Below are 22521 nucleotides of genomic sequence, written 5' to 3' on the forward strand. Positions count from 1 at the left end.
AAAGCCATATATGACTTAGCAACTGAACAACAACAAAACAAAACTTTAAAAAAAACCTAATAAGGGTGATTTTTTTCTCCTTTTCCTCTTGCACCTCTTTTTTGATATTATACGTATTGAACATTCTCTGTGCTGCAAATGTCTTTAACCACAGATTTGGTTAAGAGTTGTGTGTGCTGAATTGAGACTTTATTAAACCCTTGTAAGAATATTTCTTTCTTTATTCTTTATTAATTTATTGTGGCAACTTCAAATTTGGATCTTGTACTGTATCTATATGTATATTGAAGCAAAGATTTTCACCACTATTCATGTAATGTCACGAAGAAGATTTTAATTTACTGCATCTTTTAATGGCTAATGTAAGAACTTAATATCTTTGCAGTCTGCTATTCACTTGGCTTCTTAATTCCCATACAGTTGTTTTATAAGAATGGCCAGCCTTTCCCTGCTCATCATCCTGTTGGACTGCGAGTTCACATCTGCCATGTGGAGTTAGCAATAGATATTCCTGTCACCCAGGAAGTGCTTCAAGAACCCAGTTCCAATGTGGTAAAGGTGGCATTCACTGTGCGCAGAGCTGGGCGGTATGAGATAAGTGTAAAACTTGGAGGCTTGAATGTTGCGTATAGTCCATACTACAAAGTATTTCAACCAGGTAAGTTTTTGCTTAAAGCAAAAACAAATAGTTGGGGATATTTATTTAGTGCCATGGCTATATTAGATGATGCTCAGAAGATTACATCTTTACTAGCTTTGGGATTAAACCATTAATTTATGGTAAAATTTAATTAATGAACACACTGAAATATAGAATACCTACTTGGGAAAACACCCTATTTTTTTAGTATGGTGGAACCTTAAAAATGACAAATTTTGTTCATCTGTTTTACTAGTCTACTTTCTAGAATTTTTCTTAATAGCTCTGCACTCCATTTTGTCCTGCATGATAATAACATGTTTATCCTGATTAATGACCTTATGCAAGACAATCCAACTGATGCATATAATTCAAGATTTTTTTTAATATTTTCCCTTTGATGAATGTAGAATATATTCCACGCCTATGGGAAATAATAAACTAATTATATTAGAAGACTGAGCAATAGTTCTTTGCTGCTACCATCATATTCATAATGGAACAACCCTAAAATGAGTTCTTAACTTGTGTTCTTTGAGATTCATATTACCTGTAGAAGAGAATATTTGTAGCTCAGGATTGAGCTGTGGGGTCCTTGGTGCTCTCCAAACTTGTTTTTTTCTTGAAGATATTTTGTTACCCAACTAGTTATCATCAGTGATAGAAGAGAATGGGATTTGCTTTCTGTTTATATATATATTTCTTTGTTAAACAAACAAAACACCTTGCCAGCAATCAACACCCAGATAAGCAGAAATTAACACCAAGACTGTGTACTTTGTGCTCCTTTCCTTCCCATCTTTTCACTCTGCTTCTTGTTGTTATTTATTGTTTTATCATTTTAATGTCTACTAATTTTTATGTTTTTAAGCTGCCCAGAGTCGCCTCTGAATGATATGGGCACACATAAATATAATAAATAAAAATTGAACTAGACCAGGGGTAGGCAACTTCGGCTCTTTTATGACTCATGGACTTCAACTCCCAGAATTCCTGAGCCAGAATGGCTGGCTCAGGAATTCTGGGAGTTGAAGTCCATGAGTCATAAAAGAACCGAGGTTGCCTACCCCTGAACTAGACCAACAGTCAAGCAGTAAACAATATCCCAATCAAGGAATTATCAATTCAGACAAACAAGCTACCAAATAATAATAATAAACCTTTATTGTCAAAGTACAACATGTGTACATTGAGATTAGCTGAGCCTCCCCCCGTGCTCTCTCCCCCCAACACACAGTGACAACAAACCCTCCATCCTACCACACCATGTGAACCAACTACACCACACACCGGCCTCCCAAGTCAATTCTGCATAAGTTCACAGAGACTATGTCCCATTTAAAAGCCTAACAGCCCACAGATAAAAGCTATTTTTCAGCCTGTTGGTACGGCTGGCTATATTCCTATATCTCCTACCAGATGGTAGGAGAGTAAAGATGGCGGACGTGCTGGGGAGAGCTCCGTAGCCCCCAGTGGTAAGGCGTCCCCCCAGGAGCCCCCCAGGGATGTCATCTGACCCCTGGGGTGGGGTCAGAAGTTTGGGCAGATGAGCTGGGCAATTGTGCCGCCCGCTGCCTCCCGAATCAGCTGTAGGGGCGCCGGGACATCTCCGCCCCGTCGCCTGGGCCGTTGGCGGCTGTTGTAAATGGGGCCAACGCCTCCTCCCTGCCTCAACCGCTTGATCTACTGCCGGGCGAGGGCGGCGTCTCCGCAGATCAGCTGTGCGGCGGAGACGCCGACAACGAGAACAACAACATCGGCGGCGACAGCTCTCCAGCCCCCAGTCGGATCATCTCTCCCAGGAGCCTAACAGCGATGGTGGCAGTGGCGGTGAGGCGTCTCCGGCCCGCCCCCTAAGCCACTACAGCCATTGCAGCCATCCGAGAGGGGCCGGCAGCTCTGCTCTGCCCCGGCCCCCTGATCGACTCCAAGCAACGGCGGCGTCTCCGAGCGATCAACGGAGGCGCCGCGGACCAGCTGGGTGGCGGAGGCAGCGGCATCGGCAACAACGGCGACGGTGAGAGCTCCGCGGGGCCCTAGTCGGACGTCTCCCCACGGGCCTGAACACCAGCGGAGGCAGTGGCGGTGTGGCGCCTCCGACCCGCCCCTGAGCCGCTGCAGCTGCTGCAGCCATCTGGAGTGAGGCCGGCGTCTCCGCCCTTCCTCGGCTCCCTGATATGCCCCCGGGCAACGGCGGCGTCTCCGAAGATCAAGAAAGGCGCCGCGGATCAGCTGGATCAGCTGGGCGGCGGAAGTGGCAGCCGTTGCAGCTACCCTGAGCAGGACCGGAGTCGCTGCTCTGCCTCGGCCTCCTGGCCTGCTCCTAAATAGCGGCGGCGTCTCCATGGGATCAAGGAGACGCCGCAGACCGGCTATGCAGGCCCGATCGACCACCTCCGAGGGGCCTTTGACAGCGGCGCTAGCAGCAACGGCCTGGCGTCTCCGGCCCACCCCCCGAACCGCTGCAGCCGTCTTGAGTGAGGGCCAGCGCCTCGTCCTTCCTCGACCACCTTGACCTAGCCCTAGGCGGCGGCACTTCCGATCTACACCAAGGAGACGCCGCGGATCAGGGGAGCAGCTATGCAACGGAGCAGCAGCGAAAGTGTCATCAGCGAAAGCTTCTCCAGACCCCGGTCGGCCACCTTTGCCAAGAACCCTCGACGGCAGCACTACTAGACGCGGCGTGGCGTCTCCGGCCCGCACCCTGGGTGCCGACGATGTCTCCGTGCCGACCTTCAACCAAAAGACGCCACGATGCAGCTGATCAGTGGAGACAGCGGCGACTGGACCACCGAGGCCATCATCATCTTGCCTCTACCAACTCTCAACCCCCCTGCCCACCCTCGCCCCACAGGACATGATGGGCCTGGGTGCAAGCCACGGTGGCAGAGTGGCTTGACCTTACACCTGCAGCCCCATAGAGGTGAGAGCTCTATGGGGTATGCTTCACCCAGAGTGGGTCCTGGACCACCCCCGGAAACAGATTCACAACCCATCGTGAGAGGATGGGGAGTGGCCTGCTTCTGGGGTTCACCCAGCCAAGTGGCAGTGGCTGGGTGACGGTCCAGATACCCACCTACCCAACTCGACCCTCCTTCCAATTCTCCACCCAGGGGACCGCCTTCCCCCCAAAAAAACCCTGTGACTATGCTTCTCCAATATTCGAGCACGCCCTCAGGAGTTCCCCCCTCTCCTGGGTGCGTCCCGCCTACAATACATCGAATCTCGATGACGGGCCCAACCATTGGGCCTCTGAGAGATGGCCAGGCAGGGTCAGGGGCCTCCAGCACAAGTCCAACAAGAGGCCCCTGGTTAAGTTCCTATCTAAGTTCTTTGTCGGGTTAGGGAGGGGGGCGGGAAAAGACTATGGTTGTTCGGCGAAGGGGGGCCTTCCAACTACCATAGCGCAGGCCAGGCCTACGACCGTTCACGAAGGTGAAGAACGAGGACCAGTCGCCGACAAAGCCCAGTGGCAAGCTGACGAACAGCTAATTCCCAGGATGGTGGGGAACGGCAGAAGGTGCACAAGCAGAGGGCCGTATCGTCACCGGGAGAGTCATCTCCGCTCTGTACAAGCGGTGAGACGCTCCGACCCTCTGTACTTCCCCCGAGGACCCGGGAGTGAAGGTGTGCAGCCTCCTATGCTCAGGCTGGTCTACCTAAATACCAGGTCCGTAGTTAACAAGGCTCACCTTGTTCGTGACCTAGTGGAGAGTGAGCACGCGGACCTGGCTTGCATCACGGAAACCTGGCTGGGCCCAGAGGGTGGTGTCCCTCTGGTTGACCTCTGCCCCGCCAGGTTTCCAGGTGCTGCACCAGCCTCGGGCCCATGGGAGGGGCGGAGGAGTGGCAGTAATCATCAGGGAGACCCTTAGCCCGCGAGAGACCACCGTCCCTCAGATAGCCGGGTGTGAGTCTCTCCTTCTGAGATACGGCCCAGGGGCGCAGTTGGGCCTGCTGCTGGCGTACCTACCACCTAATCGTGCAGCGGCAGCCCTGTCCAAGCTACTCGATGTCCTCTCAGGGTTGGTGGTTGAATTCCCAAAACTCATGGTCTTGGGCGACTTTAACCTACCATCCCTGGGAGGATCGTCCGAACTAGCTCGGGAGTTCATGGCTTCCATGGCGGCCATGGACCTGTCGCAAATAATTTCTGGACCGACTCATGAGGGAGGCCACACCCCCGACTTGGTCTTCTTGTCTGGACGGTGGCGTGATGATATCGGTGGGGGCGCCACGACCGTTACGCCCCTGTCATGGACCGATCATCACCTCCTACGGCTAGACTTCCCCTTTGCCACCCCCCGCTGTGGGTGCACGGTGCCAACCAGATGGTACCGCCCTAGGCGCCTAATGGACCCTGATAGGTTCCAGGCAGCACTTGGGAACCCACATGCACTCCCTGCTCACAGCTCGGCGGACGCCTTAGTGGAAGCCTGGGAAAGGGCAGCCACGGAGGCTCTGGACCGAGTTGTACCCCTGCGGCCCCTGACCCGGCGCAGATCCCAGCGAGCCCCATGGTTCACCGCGGAGCTCCGGGAGATGAAGCGTCGGAGACGGGGCCTAGAGAGCCGTTGGAGATCCAGTCGATCCGAATCCGACCGATTGCGACTAAGAATCCTCACCAGGTCTTATCTCGCAGCGATAAGGGTGGCGAAATCCAACTACTTTTCCACCCTCATCACGTCCGCAGATAATCGCCCGGCTGCCTTGTTCAGAGTGACTCGCTCCCTACTGAACCAAGAGGTGAGAGAGGAACCCTTACAGGGTCGAGCCGAGGAATTCGGTCAATATCTGTTGGATAAAATCGCTCGGATTCGAACCAGCCTGGACTCCAACTGGGCAGAGTTGGAGGAACAGGACATGGACAGTCTTGTCGACGTCATCTGGGAGGAATTTGATCCTGTGACTCCGAAGGAAGTGGACAGGATTATGAGGAGGTTGAGCTCCTCCACATGCTTACTGGACCCGTGCCCTTCCTGGCTGGCTTATGCAGCTCGAGAGGGGACACGAGGCTGGTTTCTGGCGGTCATCTCTGCTTCTCTGAGTGAGGGTCACTTCCCTACCGCCTTGAAGGAGGCGGTGGTGAGACCTCTCCTCAAGAAGCCCACCTTGGACCCAACCTCATTGAATAACTTTCGTCCAGTCTCCAACCTTTGCTTCCTTGCGAAGGTTGTTGAGAGCGTGGTGGCGCATCAGCTTCCTCAGGTCCTGGATGAAGCGGTTTATCTAGACCCGTGCCAATCGGGCTTCAGGCCGGGCTACAGCACGGAGACGGCATTGGTCGCTCTGATGAATGATCTCTGGAGAGCCCGGGACAGGGGCCATTCCTCTGTCCTAGTCTTATTAGACCTTTCGGCGGCTTTCGATACCATCGACCATGGTATCTTGCTGCGGCGCCTCAGGGGACTGGGAGTGGGAGGCACGGTTCTGCGGTGGTTCTCCTCCTTTCTCCAGGGTCGCTCGCAGTCGGTGCTGGCAGGGGGACAGAGGTCGACCCCGAGGCCTCTTGTTTGCGGAGTCCCTCAGGGGTCGGTCCTCTCGCCTCTCCTGTTCAACATCTACATGAAACCGCTGGGTGAGATCATTCGTGGTTTTGGAGTAGGGTACCATCAGTATGCTGATGACACCCAGCTTTTCATCTCAACTCCAAACAGTATCAGTGATGCCCTCGACGTGATGTCCCGCTGCCTGAAAGCGGTCCGGGAATGGATGGGGAGGAACAGGCTTCAACTCAACCCGGACAAGACTGAATGGCTGTACGTACCGGCAAGCCAGGATACTCAGATCATTCCATCCCTTAACATCGGGGATGAGTTATTACCCCCTGTTGATAGGGCCCGCAACCTGGGTGTCCTCCTAGACTCGCAGCTATCCCTGGAAGATCACATAGGAGCTGTGACCAAGGGAGCCTTCTCCCGGGTTCGACTAGTGCGCCAACTACGACCTTATCTGGACCTGGATGCCTTACGTACAGTCACCCATGCACTTGTGACCTCTCGCCTAGACTACTGTAACGCTCTCTACATGGGGCTGCCCTTGAGAGCCACTCGGAAGCTTCAACTGGTGCAAAGTGCAGCTGCACGGACACTTTTGGGGGCCTCCCGATACTCCCATATCACACCTATCCTCCGTGAGCTGCACTGGCTTCCGGTTGCCTTCCGAGTGAAATTCAAGGTGCTAACAATGACATACAAAGCCCTACATGGCATGGGTCCGGACTACCTACGGAAGCACCTTCTGCCAACGTCAACACCCCTCCGTCCTGTGCGCTCCCACAGAGAGGGCCTCCTCAGGGTGCCACCGCTCAAGGAATGTCGGCTGGTGGCCCCCAGGGGGAGGGCATTCTCAGTGGGTGCGCCAGCCCTCTGGAACTGCTTGCCTACCGAAATCCGGATGGCCCCCGACCTCCGCACCTTCCGGCGCGATTTAAAAACTTACCTGTTCCAGCAGTCCGGCCTGGCCTGATAGCTCTTGGGGTCTCAGTTGTTTTTACTATTGTTTTTCACTATTGTTCAATCTGTATACCTACCTTACTCTGTACACCGCCCCGAGTCCCTCGGGAGAAGGGCGGTATATAAGAACAAATAAATAAATAAATAAATAAATAAATAAATAAATAAATAAATAAATAAATAAATAAATAAATAAAGAGATACCGTCCAGGGTGTGAATCATCCCTGAGAATCTTCCTCACTCTTCCAAGGCAACGTGCCCTGGCGATGTCATCCAGTGGTGTCAGGGAACAGCCCACAATGTCTTGTGCTGTGCTCACTACCCTCTGTAATACTTTCCTGTCCGCGGCTGTCAGACCAGCATACCAAACCACAATACCATATGAGAGGACGCGCTCTATAGTAGACCGGTAAAAGAGGGTCATTAGCCATTGTTCTACCCTGTTCTTCCGCAAGACCCTAAGAAAGTGAAGCCTCTGTTGGGCCTTTCTAGCCACCTGGGTTGTGTTAACTTTCCAGGTCAGATCTTCACAGAGGTAGACTCCCAGAAATTTAAAGGAGGAAGAAGAACCACCAACATCATTTTCGAGGAACCACCAACACCGATAGGTCAAGCCATTACTATATAAACAGAGCAAACCCCACTCCCATCACTGATGATGTTACCTAGTTGGGTAATGAGATGTCTGCAATAAAACAAGTTCAGGGAGCACCAATGACTACAGAGATTCATGTTGTGGTTTTCACCACTCTATCTTGCCTGTCAACTATCTGCTTAATTGGGTCCGATTCCTTGTAAATTAAAAAGATGGAATAAATACAATCCACTGGGAAGAGGTTCAGAAACAAACTTAGCTATAACCTGAATCATAGTACTCGCTATAGTTGTCTGGAATTAATAATTTACACATTTGGTCTCCTGGTACGTATTCTGTCCTTAAATATTTATGGTGCACATCACCATGAATAATTTTATCCAAGGAAGCGAAAAATTCTGCCACATTCAGATAATCTTATTTTTTAGCTATGTAAATGTGAAATTAGTTCTATCATATGTGTTACTCCATGAAACATTGGGTTGACTCTGTGCCTATTACCATAACCCAGAAATAGTGATTTCTTCACTATTCATTTTGGGGTGTAGAAATGTTTGGTTTTGTTTGTTAGCCAACACTGGTTGCTTCATTTGGTATCCAGTCCTATTTCTACATGTCATTACGTCTTTGCAAATACCGTAATTTTATAAGGGATTTATGCAACGTGTTTCTTATTTCAGGGATGGTAGTTCCCTCAAAAACCAAAATTGCCTGCCATTTCTCCACTCTGGTGCTGACTTGTGGGCAGCCACACACTTTGCAAATAGTTCCCAGAGATGAATATGATAACCCTACTAGCAACTCAGTATCATTGATAGATGAGCACAATTACAGCCTCTTGATCCATGAAGTAGGTGGACTCTGTATGTCTTCTCACATAAAACTTCAGAGCATACCAATGTCTCCTAACCCATATTTATTTTGTCTAGCTTGGCCCTCAGGAAGAAGAGCCTTCTGATGTTTTGTTTGAAAAGTCTGTGATGTCCAATCAACAGACTTGCCAAGTTTTCCTGAGACTCACCCTACTGCGTAGGGGTTGCTTCCGTGCCTGCATCTCTTACCAAAACCAGCCTATTAGTAATGGAGAGTTTGACATAATTGTTCTCAGTGGTAAGTGAACAGTTTTTTATACATTGTGTAGCTCTTCCAGAACTTCAGCCTGGTATATAATCTTCAAAACAACATTGTGCACTTCATACTGTGGTTAAAAATCTGGGTTTCTCAAATCTAATGCTTCCATTCTGCCTTTTGGCTTCTGATTAATTTGTGTCCTGTCATAAAAATAAGACCTTCCAAGCAACAGAAACTGAAAATTGCATTGTCATTATTTCCTTGCTAGTTTTTTTCTGAAATTGTTAATGATAAAGAAAGATATTTAAAATAAAACTTCATAGACTTTGTTGCCTGCATTCCTTGAATAAGTAAAGCATATGAAGTATAAAGAAAAGTTGGCAAATTATAAATGAATGATTTCAAAATAGTTTATAGTTTGCTGGTTAAAAAAAATCTATAGTGGAAAAGCAGTGGGTTTGTGGAATTTCCATCTCATTTACCTCTTCTGCTTCTCTGAATCCATCTTCCAAAATATTGAAAATGTACACATATTTTTCATTGATATCAGTACAGCACTGTTTAGACATGCATCTGAATGCATCTGAAATTTAAGGTAATATATTTGGGCTTGCAAATATTTTCAATGTTCCTTAGTTGTTCCTGGATGTTTACTCCTTCCTCTTTCATCATGGAGTGGCAAGATTTGAAACAGAAAATGACTGGAAGAGTCAGAAGTAGTGGGCACAGCCTGTAACTCAACCCACATTAAAACCAACCCACTCAAAAAAGTGCATTTTTTTTGCAAGATTTTCAGAAGTGCTTTGCTTCCTCCTTCCTAAGGTTCCAAGAGAAAGATTGGCCCATGGTTACTCAGGTGGCTTTGTGCCTAAGGCAGGACTAGAACTCATGGTCTCCTGGTTTCTAGCCTGATCCCTTAACCACCACTGTAGACTAAATTGGCTCTCTATGAAATATCCTTATTCATTAACAATAAAATATACACGCTGCAAAATAATATTTTAGATCCACAACCTTTTTGAAAACCCAGCTGCATAACTTGTGTTTCCATTCTGAGCTTTGCCTGTGTTACACTTTACACCTGTCCATCTTGCAGAGGATGAAAAGAACATCGTAGAGCGTAATGTTTCTACCTCAGGGGTCAGTATCTACTTTGAAGCCTACCTGTATAATGCTAGTAGCTATACCAACACCCAGTGGCAACTTCCACCCCTGCATTTGGGCTCCTTTCAGCGACGACTTTCCACCGCTACTGAGGATGAGGATGAAGACTCTCCTTCTGATAGCCCGACCCCTGAAAAATTGAAGAAACCCAAAAAGGTTTATTGCTACGTTTCACCCAAAGTAAGAATGCTGCTTTATCAGTCTTCCATTCAGACAATAACTACGTTTACACGATTCTCATTGTCACTGTTTGTTATGTTTCTAATTAGCAATTATCTTCTAGAATTGTCTCAGTGTGGTTGTTAGGAGGGCAGGTGTATTGTGCTACAGAGTTTTTCTACAAGGTGACAGAAATATTCACGTTGTCATGGCTCATCTCTATATTAGTTACAAATCTGAGTTGTGGCTAAAGCCTACTTTAGATTACCTTTGTCACATTAAAAAAAAAGAATAGACTTGTTCATTGTTGACATCTTTTCAGAATAATGTATTCATGAAAATACGATTTCTGTTTTCTTTGCCTCAAAGCAATTCTCAGTGAAGGAATTCTACTTGAAGATTATTCCTTGGCGTCTTTTTACTTTCCGAGTATGTCCTGGCACCAAAGTGAGTTTGTGGAACACCTTGCTAAGTGGTGGGACATGTTTTGTTTTGAGAAAGTTTGTGGCATGAGGGGATTCAAATAGCTTATTTCATTTGCAAGCCTAAATGAGATTTTTAGATGGCACTTTAGATTATTCTGGGGAACTTGCTGTGGTATTGTCTGGTACTACATCCTGCACCTTGTCATTCAACTTCATTCTCCTTGTAACTTTCTCTTTCTTCCCTGAGCAAACAGGTTCATTCTGTGGGAAGTGGAATTTATAAATCACCTTTTTTTGCTAGCCAGTCCAGAACAAGGGGTGGGGCAAGAGAATATGCACAAACACTGCTAACTGCATTTGCTTTATGTGCTATGCTTTCTGGTGAATGATGGTTCCTTCTTCCATCCCCCTCCCCCATTTCTTGCATTTCTTGGTGTTAGTTTTCTTATCATGGGCCTGATCCTGTACACAAATTGCTGACATTGGTGGTGGATGATGGGATTCAGCCTCCTGTGGAGTTGAGCTGCAAAGAGAGGAACATCTTGGCGGCCACTTTTATACGTTCTCTGCATAAAAATATAGGTAAAAGGAGTCAGAGCAGAAGGCTATACTGGTTGGTGTGTAACGAATCATAAGCATTTGTGCCACTGATAGATTTTGTACCATTCGTTCATTCATCATTCATCATTCATTCATTCTTTCATTTGCTGCCCATCTTGCTGCAAGGCGACTTTGTAAGGCGAAACTTGGCATGACATTAATTCATCAATGTGAAAGATGAGTAGAATGCTTTAACTAAGACATGTATAATTATAGACCAATTATATATCTTTCTGCATACCATATAAACTTTCTAATCCCATTTGGATATTTCTTTACTTGGAGAGATTATTTATCTCTTCTCTGCATTTGTAAAAATCTAGTGGTTCCATAATGGGGAATATAAACTGCTCTAATACGCAGAACTTATGTGTGTGAATGGATGTTTGTGTGCATAAAAATTCAGATGGGGAAAGAGAAAAAAAGGGACAGAAAATGTTAATAAATAGAAATTTTATTTCCCTATTCTATAAGATAGTGCTTAGGGCTATTTTTGTCATGATTTGCTCTTACTTAATGAATCTTTTGAAAAATAAATTGTTTCAATTATGTTTTATTTTAATATTTGTATATGTTTTAATTGTTTTAATGTTGTGAGGTGTTTGCAGTCATTTACTTCAGATGGGCAGCTGTATAAATCAGATAATTAAATACAATTATGTATGACCTGCCATAGGTTATCTGTTAATATATTTCAGAGATAAAGCATAATTGCTGCTTTAAGGTTCTTATGGCCGAGAAATCTCTATCTTGCACTAAAAATGTTCATGAGGACTTTGAAAAGTTCCAGATATGATTCTGGGCCTATACATTTTAGGAGGCTCTGAGACTTTTCAAGATAAAGTGAACTTCTTCCAGAGGGAATTGCGTCAGGTGCATATGAAGAAACCTCATTCCAAAATTTCTTTGAAAGTCAGCCGCCCTAATCTTCTGGATTCAGTGAGTATGTCTAATGTAGAAGTTTTGGAAAATACTTATTCTAGAGAAGGAATAACAACAATATATAATTTAAAATATATTACTATTTAGAGTACATATTCTTTTTAAACTATATAATTATTTAAAAGTTTTAAAAATAAAGGTAAAAACTAATATAAACTAATAGAAAGTAAGGAAGAAAAAAGAAAAAGAAAGAACAAAGAGATAGAAGTGTAAGAAAGAAACAGTAAAAGAAAACTAAAAAAGAAAAAAGATACAAAGAAATGATTTCATTTTTCTTTACAACAGTCAGGGCTTTTTTCCCCATAGAACGCTCAGAACGGCGTTCCGGCACCTTTTTTTGCACACACACACACAAAAAAAAGCTGAAGGAAACTGTTCCGGAGAGCCAAATTCTCCTCAGCAGCACACCAAGGAGGCAGCCAGATTGCAGAGCAGCAGAATGAATCACAGCGATGGGCCTTCAGATGGCTCAGATCGAAGGAAATGCATTCCGTACGGGCTAATTCAAAAGTGGGAGGGTAAGAAGGGCTGAGTGTGAACAGGTTGCCTAGCAACCTGCTTAAACAAACTTTCAGCTCCTGGTGCGGGATGCCTTGCCTTTTTTAAGCTGAGAAGTTGAAAAAAATGCTAAAAAAGGCAATAGAGTGCTATTAAGGAAAATGTATGGATATAGCCAGCAGACGTTTAGGGAACCTTTATTTTTCATACACTGTTCAAATTTTGTTTTAATGCCATGGTGATACACAATCAAATGTAGTCAGTCTTTTTTTTAATCCCAAAGCATCTGTTCGTTAAATACAGTATAACAAAGTTTTGGATAATGGAATTATTTTTTATCTAAGGATAACTAATGATAACAGCTCTTAAATCTGTTACTTTGTTTTATTTTTGCACAAAAAAATTGTATAATTTGCATTTGCATTCATTTGCATTTAGAATATGTTGTTAAAATGTATTGGTGTTGAAATAATTAGTGCACACATATACCTAAAACCAGTTTATTGCATTTGGCAATTGTACTAAAAAAAATTATCTCATTGTCAACCAATATAATTCATTTAATTTGAAATCAAGTGAAAAATTGATTTAAATTATTTTATTAAAACAAATTAATGGCAATTCTTTTATAAGAAGTTGCCTCAAACAAAATGAAATTTAAATACATTGTGCATTGTGAATGCTTTCTCTTGTGTTCCTTAAATACCATACTTATTCTTATTCCAAGAGACCTTGAGTATTTTTATGGTGATCAATGTATCAGGAAGATAAGGAAGAATGCTTTGGAAGCATAAGAATGAAGTTGCGTTTCAAAATGTCCTACGGTCATGCAAAGAAATAGTGCATTAAAGAGGAATCTGATTTGTGATGTGTGCCATGTGTTCAATTAATGTAGCTTGCACATCCCCACCGTATAGAGCGGCCCCCACTGCTCCCACAGCACCAGACGCACCGACTCCGGCCCCGGGAGCAGCCGGCCACATCAGTGCTGCCCCCCTGCCTCCTGTGTTCGCCAAGATGAGAGTTCCGGGAACTTTTTTTTTTTTTTTAGAAAAAAAGCACTGACAACAGTTATAAGCTCAATTATAAATTTACGTCTTTTTTCAAGTTCATGACTCTGCTTTCTATAATCTAATCATGAAAACATAAGATTTTTTTTCTGTTTTACACAAATTCTATACATAATTCTATTTCAAAATCAATCTTACACTGTTTATTATCACAAAACTTTGTCTACTTTAAATTTTTCTGATAACTATAAATAAAAAAACCCATTGGCAACTATATCCCTCAGCCTCCAATTGTTCTCTTGATTTTATTTTGTATTCCCCTTGATAAAATTCTGTATCTCACAATAACTTAGCCATTTGTGTTTGCCTATTATTTCTTGTCTATAAAATGCATTTTGGCTGAGAACCACAAAGTTGTTTTTGGACCCAACCTATTCTGTATACTTAAAATGGTCCACATTAACTTTGACATTATCATACCATAACTGTCCATGACACCCAAATCTCAGGATGTGCCCTCCTATCTCCAAAAGCCTTGTTATTTTCAGCATCATGCATTCCTTCAACCAAACCACACAGTAGGCTACAAAGTGCAATTTCAGATCAGGTAGATCCAATCCTCCTATAGATAAAAGATAGAAATTTTGGAGAAAATCCGTACAGTGACAGTATTTATAGATTAAATATTGGATTTCATGATATGTCTTGATTTTATTTTATTCATAGTCTCTGAAAGCCACACGGAATTTTTCTGTTTCTGATTGGAGCAAAAATTTTGAAGTGACTTTTCAGGATGAAGAAGGTGTGTTAATTTGTTGTGATATTGAAGGAAGCAAAGTTAAAGTCTGTCTGTTTTGGCTTCCTGCAATGCATTCATTTATTTTATTTTTTTATTTTTATTGTTTTTATTTATTTATTTTTAAATAACTTAATATTTATTGGCTGCTTGTCTTACCACAGTTACAGATGGGGAAGACAGGGGCAGAGTGGGGAGGAGGAGATGGGATCTATTGTTAATTGATCAAGTACCTCCATTGTGATGCTTCCCCATTGGGGCCCCAAGCTAACTGGCAGAGCCAGTTCTTTAGGCTCCTACAAAAGGTCAGGAGGGTTGGAACCGGCCTCACACTGTGGGCAAAAAGTCCCACAGGGCAGGAGCAATGCAAGAGAAGGCCCTGCTTCTGGACCCTGCTAAAAGACATCATGTTTAGAAATATATTTTTCTTTGATCACTGCATTCTTGAATGCATAGGTTCCCCTAAGATCTAATTAATTTTTTTCCTTGCAGCCTTGGATTGGGGAGGTCCTCGTAGAGAGTGGTTTGAACTGATTTGTAAAGTTTTGTTTGACACAACCAACCAACTATTTACTCGCTTCAGTGATAATAATCAAGCACTGGTGGGTATCTTTCTATTTATCATAATGGAAATAGTGTGTCTTTTTTGTTGTTGTTGTTCAGAGGCTTACTTCTCCCAAGTTCTAAGTCTAGTTCAGACATGGGCATTTTACGGCCCACAGGCCACATCTGCCCCTTCGACTGTCCCTGTCTGGCCTGTGGCAGCGGTGACTCGGGGCAGTGGGGGCAGCCCCACATAACATTTCTAGATTCTTATGTAGAAGCTTAATTGTCCATCCCTGCTCTACTGATGGTCATTCTGATTGTGAGCTTTCTTGTTTGTAGGTACACCCCAATCCTAATCGACCTTCTTATCTAAGACTGAAGATATATGAATTTGCAGGGCGCTTGGTTGGAAAGTGTCTTTATGAGTCATCTCTGGGAGGAGCTTATAAGCAGCTGGTGAAAGCTCGATTTACAAGATCGTTCTTGGCTCAGATCATAGGATTAAGAATGCACTACAAGGTAAAAACCACTCTTAAACTTTTGATTTTCTTTTAGAAAATGAAGGAGAGATCAAGATTTTGCACTGTGTCTTAAATCTGTTTACTATTTTGTCCTTCTTTCCATTTTGTTTCTCTTTCAGTATTTTGAGACAGATGACCCAGAGTTCTATAAATCTAAGGTTTGCTTTATTCTGAATAATGATGTGAATGAAATGGAGTTAGTTTTTGCTGAGGAAAAATACAACAGAGCTGGACAGCTTGAGAAGGTGAGAAATCAGTTGTTGATAAGCTGTTGTTCTTTTATTCTCATATTGCTGTACCATTGCTTTCTTTTCCATTGTTTATTCTACTGTTCCATTACCTCACTATGTTTACATTTCTTTTCATTTCTCTTTTTTTATTGTTGTAAGCCGCCTACAGCAGGGGTCCCCAACCCCCGGTCCATGGACTGGCACCGGTCCATGGCATGACAAAAACCGGGCCACGCAAACAAGCGAAGCCCCATCTGTGGGATGCAGGCAGCATGCAAAACCACACTCCCTCTGGTCCATGGAAAAACCTCTCTCCATGGAACCGATCCCTGGTACCCAAAAGGTTGGGGATTGCTGGCCTAGAGTAGCCCCATGGTGAGATCAACAATAAATAAATTTAACAAACAAACAAACAAAGAAACAAGAAAGATACAGTTTAGTTGTCTCCCATTTAGAGTGGGGAAAGGATATCATATGAAACAGATATACTTTTTTCACCCACCAGACATTCTCTCTTTATTTTTTCCAGATAGTTGAACTGTTAACTGGGGGTGCTCAAATGCCAGTGACCAATGAGAATAAAATATTGTACCTGAATCTGCTTGCGCAGTATCGATTAGCCAACCAAGTTAGAGAAGAAGTTGAACATTTTTTGAAAGGTAATGCACAAAATGTGTTCTTTGATTTGTTTTGCTTTCCTTTCCTTTCCTTTTTTTTTGCTTTGTTATTTCCTCCAGAGTTTAGTATTATTTGTTTAAAAGAAAAGAAAAAAAAGGAAGTTTGATCTGGGTTTTAATGCCCTTTGCGAGTTGTTGTTGTTTATCTATTATGCTATTCTCTTTTAGGTCTCAATGAATTGATTCCTGAAAACCTCTTGGCTATTTTTGATGAAAATGAACTTGAGGTGAGAAATTGGACTTTGTCATTAACAAGAGCATATTCTCAGTTAAATATGAGACAGTAGAATAGTTGGTGCTGGAATCCCATTTATGAATGATTGTCTTGTTTGTATAAAATATATGACTTAACCAACATTATTTTTGCCTTGCATTGCTTTTTAGTAGTATTGTTTTATACTGTAAATTCATTCAGGTGTTTGAAATTGTATTCCATAGAACCCTGGGTTCCTGAAAGGCCACGAGATTAAAAAATAAATAAATAAAATCTCTCAAATGGAGCCAGGGGCTTTTAAATTATTTTTCAAATGCTTAATGGTAAGGGTGCAGGTTTTACAACTTGCAAAAAATTGAAAACCCTGCCCTTGAAGATAACTTAAACATTTATTCAAATTGCCATATGCTTAGTGCTTTATGGCAGAAAATCTACTGTGGTTTGGAAAGTACAGAGTTTTATATATATCTCTGTGACATCTGAGTAATTTCCTAGCTGGAAAATTGAATCATTCTTTGTGCTTTAATTCACAAGTGGGAAATCTTTCCCTGCTACCCATTTGCCCTCCACCCCACACTTTGAAAATTTGTGCTGTTGAAATTTAGCAGAAAAAAACTGTAGTTTAGCTCAGCATAACTTTCACATAAAATTATTACAGTAAGGAAGAAAGTGAGATTATTATGCTTGGTCCTTATATATACTTTTAAAAAAGGATTTTTGTAAAGGAATATTTTGCAAATTACAGATACTTCTGAAAATGCTGACCTTCTCTGTTATTCATTGGTTGATGTTGTTTGGCTATAATTATGTAGGCAATTCGACATCGGAGTTTGCTATTAAACGTCCCTATTCTTAATTTTGAGCATTTAAAGTTCACCGAATGTGCGGTTTGAAAGGAAAATGTCGGAAGGGTTTTTGTGGTTTTTTTTTTTTAAGAAGATGTTTACTTTTCTTCCAGTTGCTGATGTGCGGCACAGGGAATATCAACGTCTGTGATTTCAAAGCACACGCTGTGGTAGTGGGTGGTTCGTGGCACTTCCGAGAGAAGGTAGCGTGAATTCCTTCCTCCATCTCAGTGATGATAAAAACAAAGTTGATATTCTATAAAAAAAGAGAAAAATACTTCATAAATTAGGGGAGGTATAATTAAAAATATAAGTATTAAACAATAAGCTGTGTTGCTGAATTTTCTATAGATTTCTTCTTTATGTGTAAACCTAAAAATGTTCATTAAACATTTGTACTTTCTTTGTAATTTAAATGTATTTGTATGTATGTATCTGTGTGTGCATGACATCTTAATTCACTTGTTAGATCATCTTCAGAATTGGCTGTCCATGGCACCTGTGGTGCTTATTTTGCTATAAATTTAGTAACGTGCCCATCTCCTCACTTAATAATTTGGCATTCTTTTTTGTTTCCCTGAACCTTCCAGGTGATGCGCTGGTTTTGGACAGTGGTGTCTAGTTTTACACAAGAGGAGCTGGCTAGACTGCTGCAATTTACCACTGGTTCTTCTCAGCTGCCTCCTGGAGGATTTGCTGCACTTTGTCCATCTTTCCAAATTATTGCAGCTCCAACACACAGTACCCTTCCTACAGCCCATACCTGGTGAGTATCTTACCTAAGAGATTCTTTGTTATCTGTAGCAAGCTTCATTCTGATAATCAGAAGTTTTTCATTGCTAGAGTGTTTCTAGAGATTTGCAGGGGTGTATTGTACTGTGAGTAGTTAAATATCTATTCTTGTGCACAGGAAATACTGAAAGCATAGCTTTTGATGTTTTACATTCTATACTATAAATACTATAAGCTGTATTCTTTCTTTCAGTTTTAACCAGCTGTGCCTCCCAACCTACGATTCTTATGAAGAGGTGCACAAGATGTTGCAGCTGGCCATCAGTGAGGGCTGTGAGGGCTTTGGTATGCTCTGACACCTACTGGAGGAACCCACTACCTTCCTTAATTCTTCAGGGCAAGGCTGAGTCTTACTTCACAGATCCTTCTCTCGCCCATCCGAAAGGCAGTAGAGACAGAGAAAGGCACCACGTGAATTGGAACAATTCAGAGTCTTATGCTGATCGCTCTCTTCTCAGCATGGTACCTGTCATGAATAGGGGTTCACCCTATGGAGTGAGATTGGAGTTGTATTTCATGGGCGTGGTGTGTCTGGGATTTCTGAAGGGAGGAACCACGCAAACCAGTGTTGCAGCTTGGTACAGGAGAAGACTAGGATAGTTATATAACTCATTACTTTGAGGAGATGACTAGATGAGTTTGGGAGCCCTGAATCCCCAGATTACAGGAAGTCTTCATACCTTTCCATGCGTTGGTCTAAGTTTTCATGTAAGCAATCCTCTTTTACTTGGATGTTACAGGAAAGCTTTTAATTTTCTTAGCCACCTTGCATTGCATGCTGTCACTTGTTGTTCTGGTTGGTGAACAAGAATTCTACTACTGGAGCACAAGTGCTAATCCTTGACAGTGATTTTGGTCCTCCACCCAGTAGGTGGAGGAGAAGCTGGTAAAAAGATGGAAGGGTTTCCACTGATTTTTGCCAGTGAAGTTAGAGAATATTGTGGCCTTCCAGATGCTGCAATCTCTCCTGTGGATGCTCACTAATTGATTGTGGAAATTAAGGCTCATGAGAGTTTGAATTGAGAAACTCTGGGGAGCCACTTGTTAGCAACCTCTGTTCAGGCAATGGTAGCAAAAATGTTATTTCTGTGTCTTGAGTCAGGCAGAGAGTAGTTAAAGAAGGCAGTTATTCCAGCATTTTTCTTTCCTGTGTTCTGCATCAGAAGCATTCCATGATATTTTTAGGAGATGATATTGAAGGTGTTTATTATTGACATGGAGGAAATGGGCTTGCAAGGCAACACAGTGCACTACTGTTTGAACTAGAATGGGACAGCAGTGTGAAATGTCCTAAGTTATTGATGAGTATTTTGCAGCTGCAACACTCTTAGCACTCCCATTTCCTTGGCAATAATGAGTGGGAATTCAGGGATCCCAGCTGGTAACTTAACCAATTTTTGTCAACAAAGCCAAACTCTGATTGGATAATAAAGCCGAGTATTTTGTTGGCACCTAAAGTGCATTTATTCTGGTCAAAGGAGACAGATATCAATGACTAGAGATTATTAGAGTGTCATTACCTGCTAAAATAAGTCATTCTGCTACACACTGAGGCTCCAATTTTCTGGAGAAGAATGGGCATATCTTATGATATTATTTAATATTGTGCTTTACTTCTCCATCATCATTTGAATCATTTGCAAATTATAAGAAAGAAGACAATTTGCAAATCTGCCTCATTGAATACTGTAAACTTTTTCTTAGTTTGAATGTGTACCACATTTATAAAGAAGTTCAAGCCATTATTTTGCCAAAACTGCTGGAATACTGAGTATTGAAACAATTCAGGGATCCCTTCCTTGGGGGGCATTTTTAGAGACCAACACTGTATTTTTTTCCATTGGCAGCCATTTTTTCTTCTTTAAGCAAGTGCTTAAAGCAAGTAGGTACCATCTTGATTGTATTAGGAATAAATTCTTTGGACAGTGCAATTAAGGCTTGTAAATGCCTTGAAACATTCATTGCCCACTGCTCATCCAGGGGACCAAACAAAGCCTATGCTGCACAGCTCAGCCAGGTGATGGTTTAGAGGGTGGGGTGTTTCTTGATGCTCTTCCAGTGTTTTCTTTTGCTCCATGACCTTCCAAGGGCATTCCCAGGCATGGCTGAAGGCTGGCTCTGCTACATCTTCCTCAGGAATCCCTTTGTTTCTTCTCTAGAGCTCAGTTTTTTTTTAAACTGAGGACTGAGTGGCTGGATATTCAGCAGACACCTTCTGTTTGAAACCACTCTATTAATAAATGTATTTGGCACTTCTTGCCTCTTTGCAGAAGCCAAGGATTTTCTTTTTACGTAAGCAGAGTCAAAACAGTGGTAGACGCCCCTTGTTCTTAGCTAATAATATACTCTGTGCATCTCAGCATTCCCTTAGTTAACGGGGTCATGTTTGTCCCTGTACTTTATAATTTCAGTGCATTTTCCTAAATCCTTGCTGCTTATTCTTTCCTAAACCTGTCATAATACTCCAGTTCTTCTTGTGTGTCATGATGCAGGCTGTGCTGTAAACCAACTCTAGTGTGTATGCACACACATGTGAGTGTTGAATAAGTTTTAATGTTTATTTGGTCCTTGTTTGTTTCACCCAATATGGAATAATTCCAGGGATAGAGATTTAGTTTGTGGCGTAGGCTCCCATAGATCTCTGTCTCTTGGATTGGATACCATAGGATGCCCTACATATAAGACTGTCTTGCATGCTTTAATATCAAGACCTGTTACTTTAGCTTGGTCAGGGCTAGTTCCCAGTGGCCAGTTTCAGGTAGGGTTCAGCAAGATTATGTTAGCCTCTCATGTAAATAGTTTGTACAATAAATAAAATATTTGAAATATGATTTGTCTCTCAGTGTTTCTAAGACAGGATGCTTTAAATAATGAAGTGGGATATGATGGAATGGGTGGGTAGGGAAGATCTTTCCTCAGGTATTTCTTCAATCATACTTTGGTTTGCTAACTACTATCATGCAGTTCTAAACTTCACAAGTAAAGTAACAGCAAGCCATGCATTTGTCACCCCTTCTGAAAAATGTGCATGTGCCTTGCCTGACACTGATCTAAGTATCATTTAGTGGATTTCATATTAATTGGCATTCTCCCAACATGGACTGGATAATTTGCTGTCATTATGATAAAAGTTACTTTTATGATTAGAGATGAATTGCTACTATCTCATATCCTTAGGATCGTAACCACAGAGATTACAATTTGCTTTAATTACGAATATGTGTCCAGGGGCATCCAACTGGCTGCCAATGGGCTGCATGTGTCATGTGCAGGCCATGCCCACCCCGGCTCCACAAAGGCAAAAAAGTCACAATACGTCGTGTGACACAATCGAGTTTGACACCTGTGGTTTAGGTAATTTAAAATGCAGTTAATTTTTTATAGTGAAAAGTGAGTTCTACTTATTTTGGGACTGTATTTGATGTAAAAAATATTTATCATTTTTGAGTAATAGTAGTAGTATATTTTTTGTTTATTTCATTTACCAAAATGTGTCTGTCGCCTGATCATAAGATTCTAGGTGATGTTGTTAGTTGCTAAGTCGTGTCTGACCCATCGCAACCCCATGGACAACGTTCCTCCAGGCTTTCCTGTCCTCTACCATCTCCTGGAGTCCATTTAGGCTCACGCCTACTGCTTCAGTGACTCCATCCAGCCACCTCATTCTCTGTCGTCCCCTTCTTCTCTTGCCCTCAATCTTTCCCAGCATTAGGCTCTTCTCCAGTGAGTCCTTCCTTCTCATTAGATGGCCAAAGTATTTGAGTTTTAGCTTCAGGATCTGGCCTTCTAAAGAGCAGTCAGGGTTGATCTCCTCTAGGACTGACCAGTTTGATCGCCTTGCAGTCCAAGGGACTCGCAGGAGTCTTCTCCAGCACCAGAGTTCAAAGGCCTCAATTCTTTGGCGCTCAGCCTTTCTTGTGGTCCAACTTTCACAGCCATACATTGCAACTGGGAAGACCACAGCGTTGACTATACGCACTTTTGTTGGCAGGGTGATGTCTGTGCTTTTTAGTGTGCTGTCTAGATTTGCCATGGCTTTCCTCCCCAGGAGCAAGCATCTTTTAATTTCTTGGCTGCAGTCCCCGTCTGCGGTGATCTTGGAGCCCAGGAAAATAAAATCTGTCACTACCTCCATTTCTTTCCCATCTATTTGCCAGGAATTGAGAGGGCCGGATGCCATGATCTTGGTTTTCTTAATGTTAAGTTTGAAGCCAACTTTTGCACTCTTCTTCACCCGCAACAAGAGGCTCTTCAGTTCCTCTTCACTTTCTGCCATTAGAGTGGTATCATCTGCATATCTTAGGTTGTTGATATTTCTCCCAGCAATCTTAATTCCAACT

General features: G+C 43.0%; 1 protein-coding gene across 6 annotated transcripts in view; it reads left to right on the top strand.

Annotated features, from left to right (window-relative positions):
- AREL1 (apoptosis resistant E3 ubiquitin protein ligase 1) overlaps positions 1-21010 on the top strand; it is a 30678-nt gene extending 9668 nt beyond the window's left edge. For 5 of the 6 annotated variants that reach the window (XM_081313219.1, XM_081313217.1, XM_081313215.1 and 2 more), the window contains 16 exons: positions 421-658; positions 8372-8541; positions 8621-8801; positions 9859-10106; positions 10455-10532; positions 10951-11092; positions 11928-12049; positions 14287-14362; positions 14849-14958; positions 15242-15421; positions 15543-15668; positions 16183-16312; positions 16499-16557; positions 17503-17592; positions 17980-18155; positions 18375-21010. In XM_081313219.1, coding sequence (XP_081169345.1) covers positions 421-658; positions 8372-8541; positions 8621-8801; positions 9859-10106; positions 10455-10532; positions 10951-11092; positions 11928-12049; positions 14287-14362; positions 14849-14958; positions 15242-15421; positions 15543-15668; positions 16183-16312; positions 16499-16557; positions 17503-17592; positions 17980-18155; positions 18375-18477 — 2229 coding nt within the window. In that variant the 3' untranslated portion in view covers positions 18478-21010. The remainder of the gene's footprint in view (positions 1-420; positions 659-8371; positions 8542-8620; positions 8802-9858; positions 10107-10454; positions 10533-10950; positions 11093-11927; positions 12050-14286; positions 14363-14848; positions 14959-15241; positions 15422-15542; positions 15669-16182; positions 16313-16498; positions 16558-17502; positions 17593-17979; positions 18156-18374) is intronic. The other variant, XM_081313220.1, reaches the window with a different exon arrangement.
- The last annotated feature ends 1511 nt before the right edge of the window (positions 21011-22521 follow it).

This window comes from Vipera berus, assembly GCF_964194415.1.
Source record: "Vipera berus genome assembly, chromosome: 1".
In the NCBI taxonomy this organism is placed as follows: Eukaryota; Metazoa; Chordata; class Lepidosauria; order Squamata; family Viperidae; genus Vipera; species Vipera berus.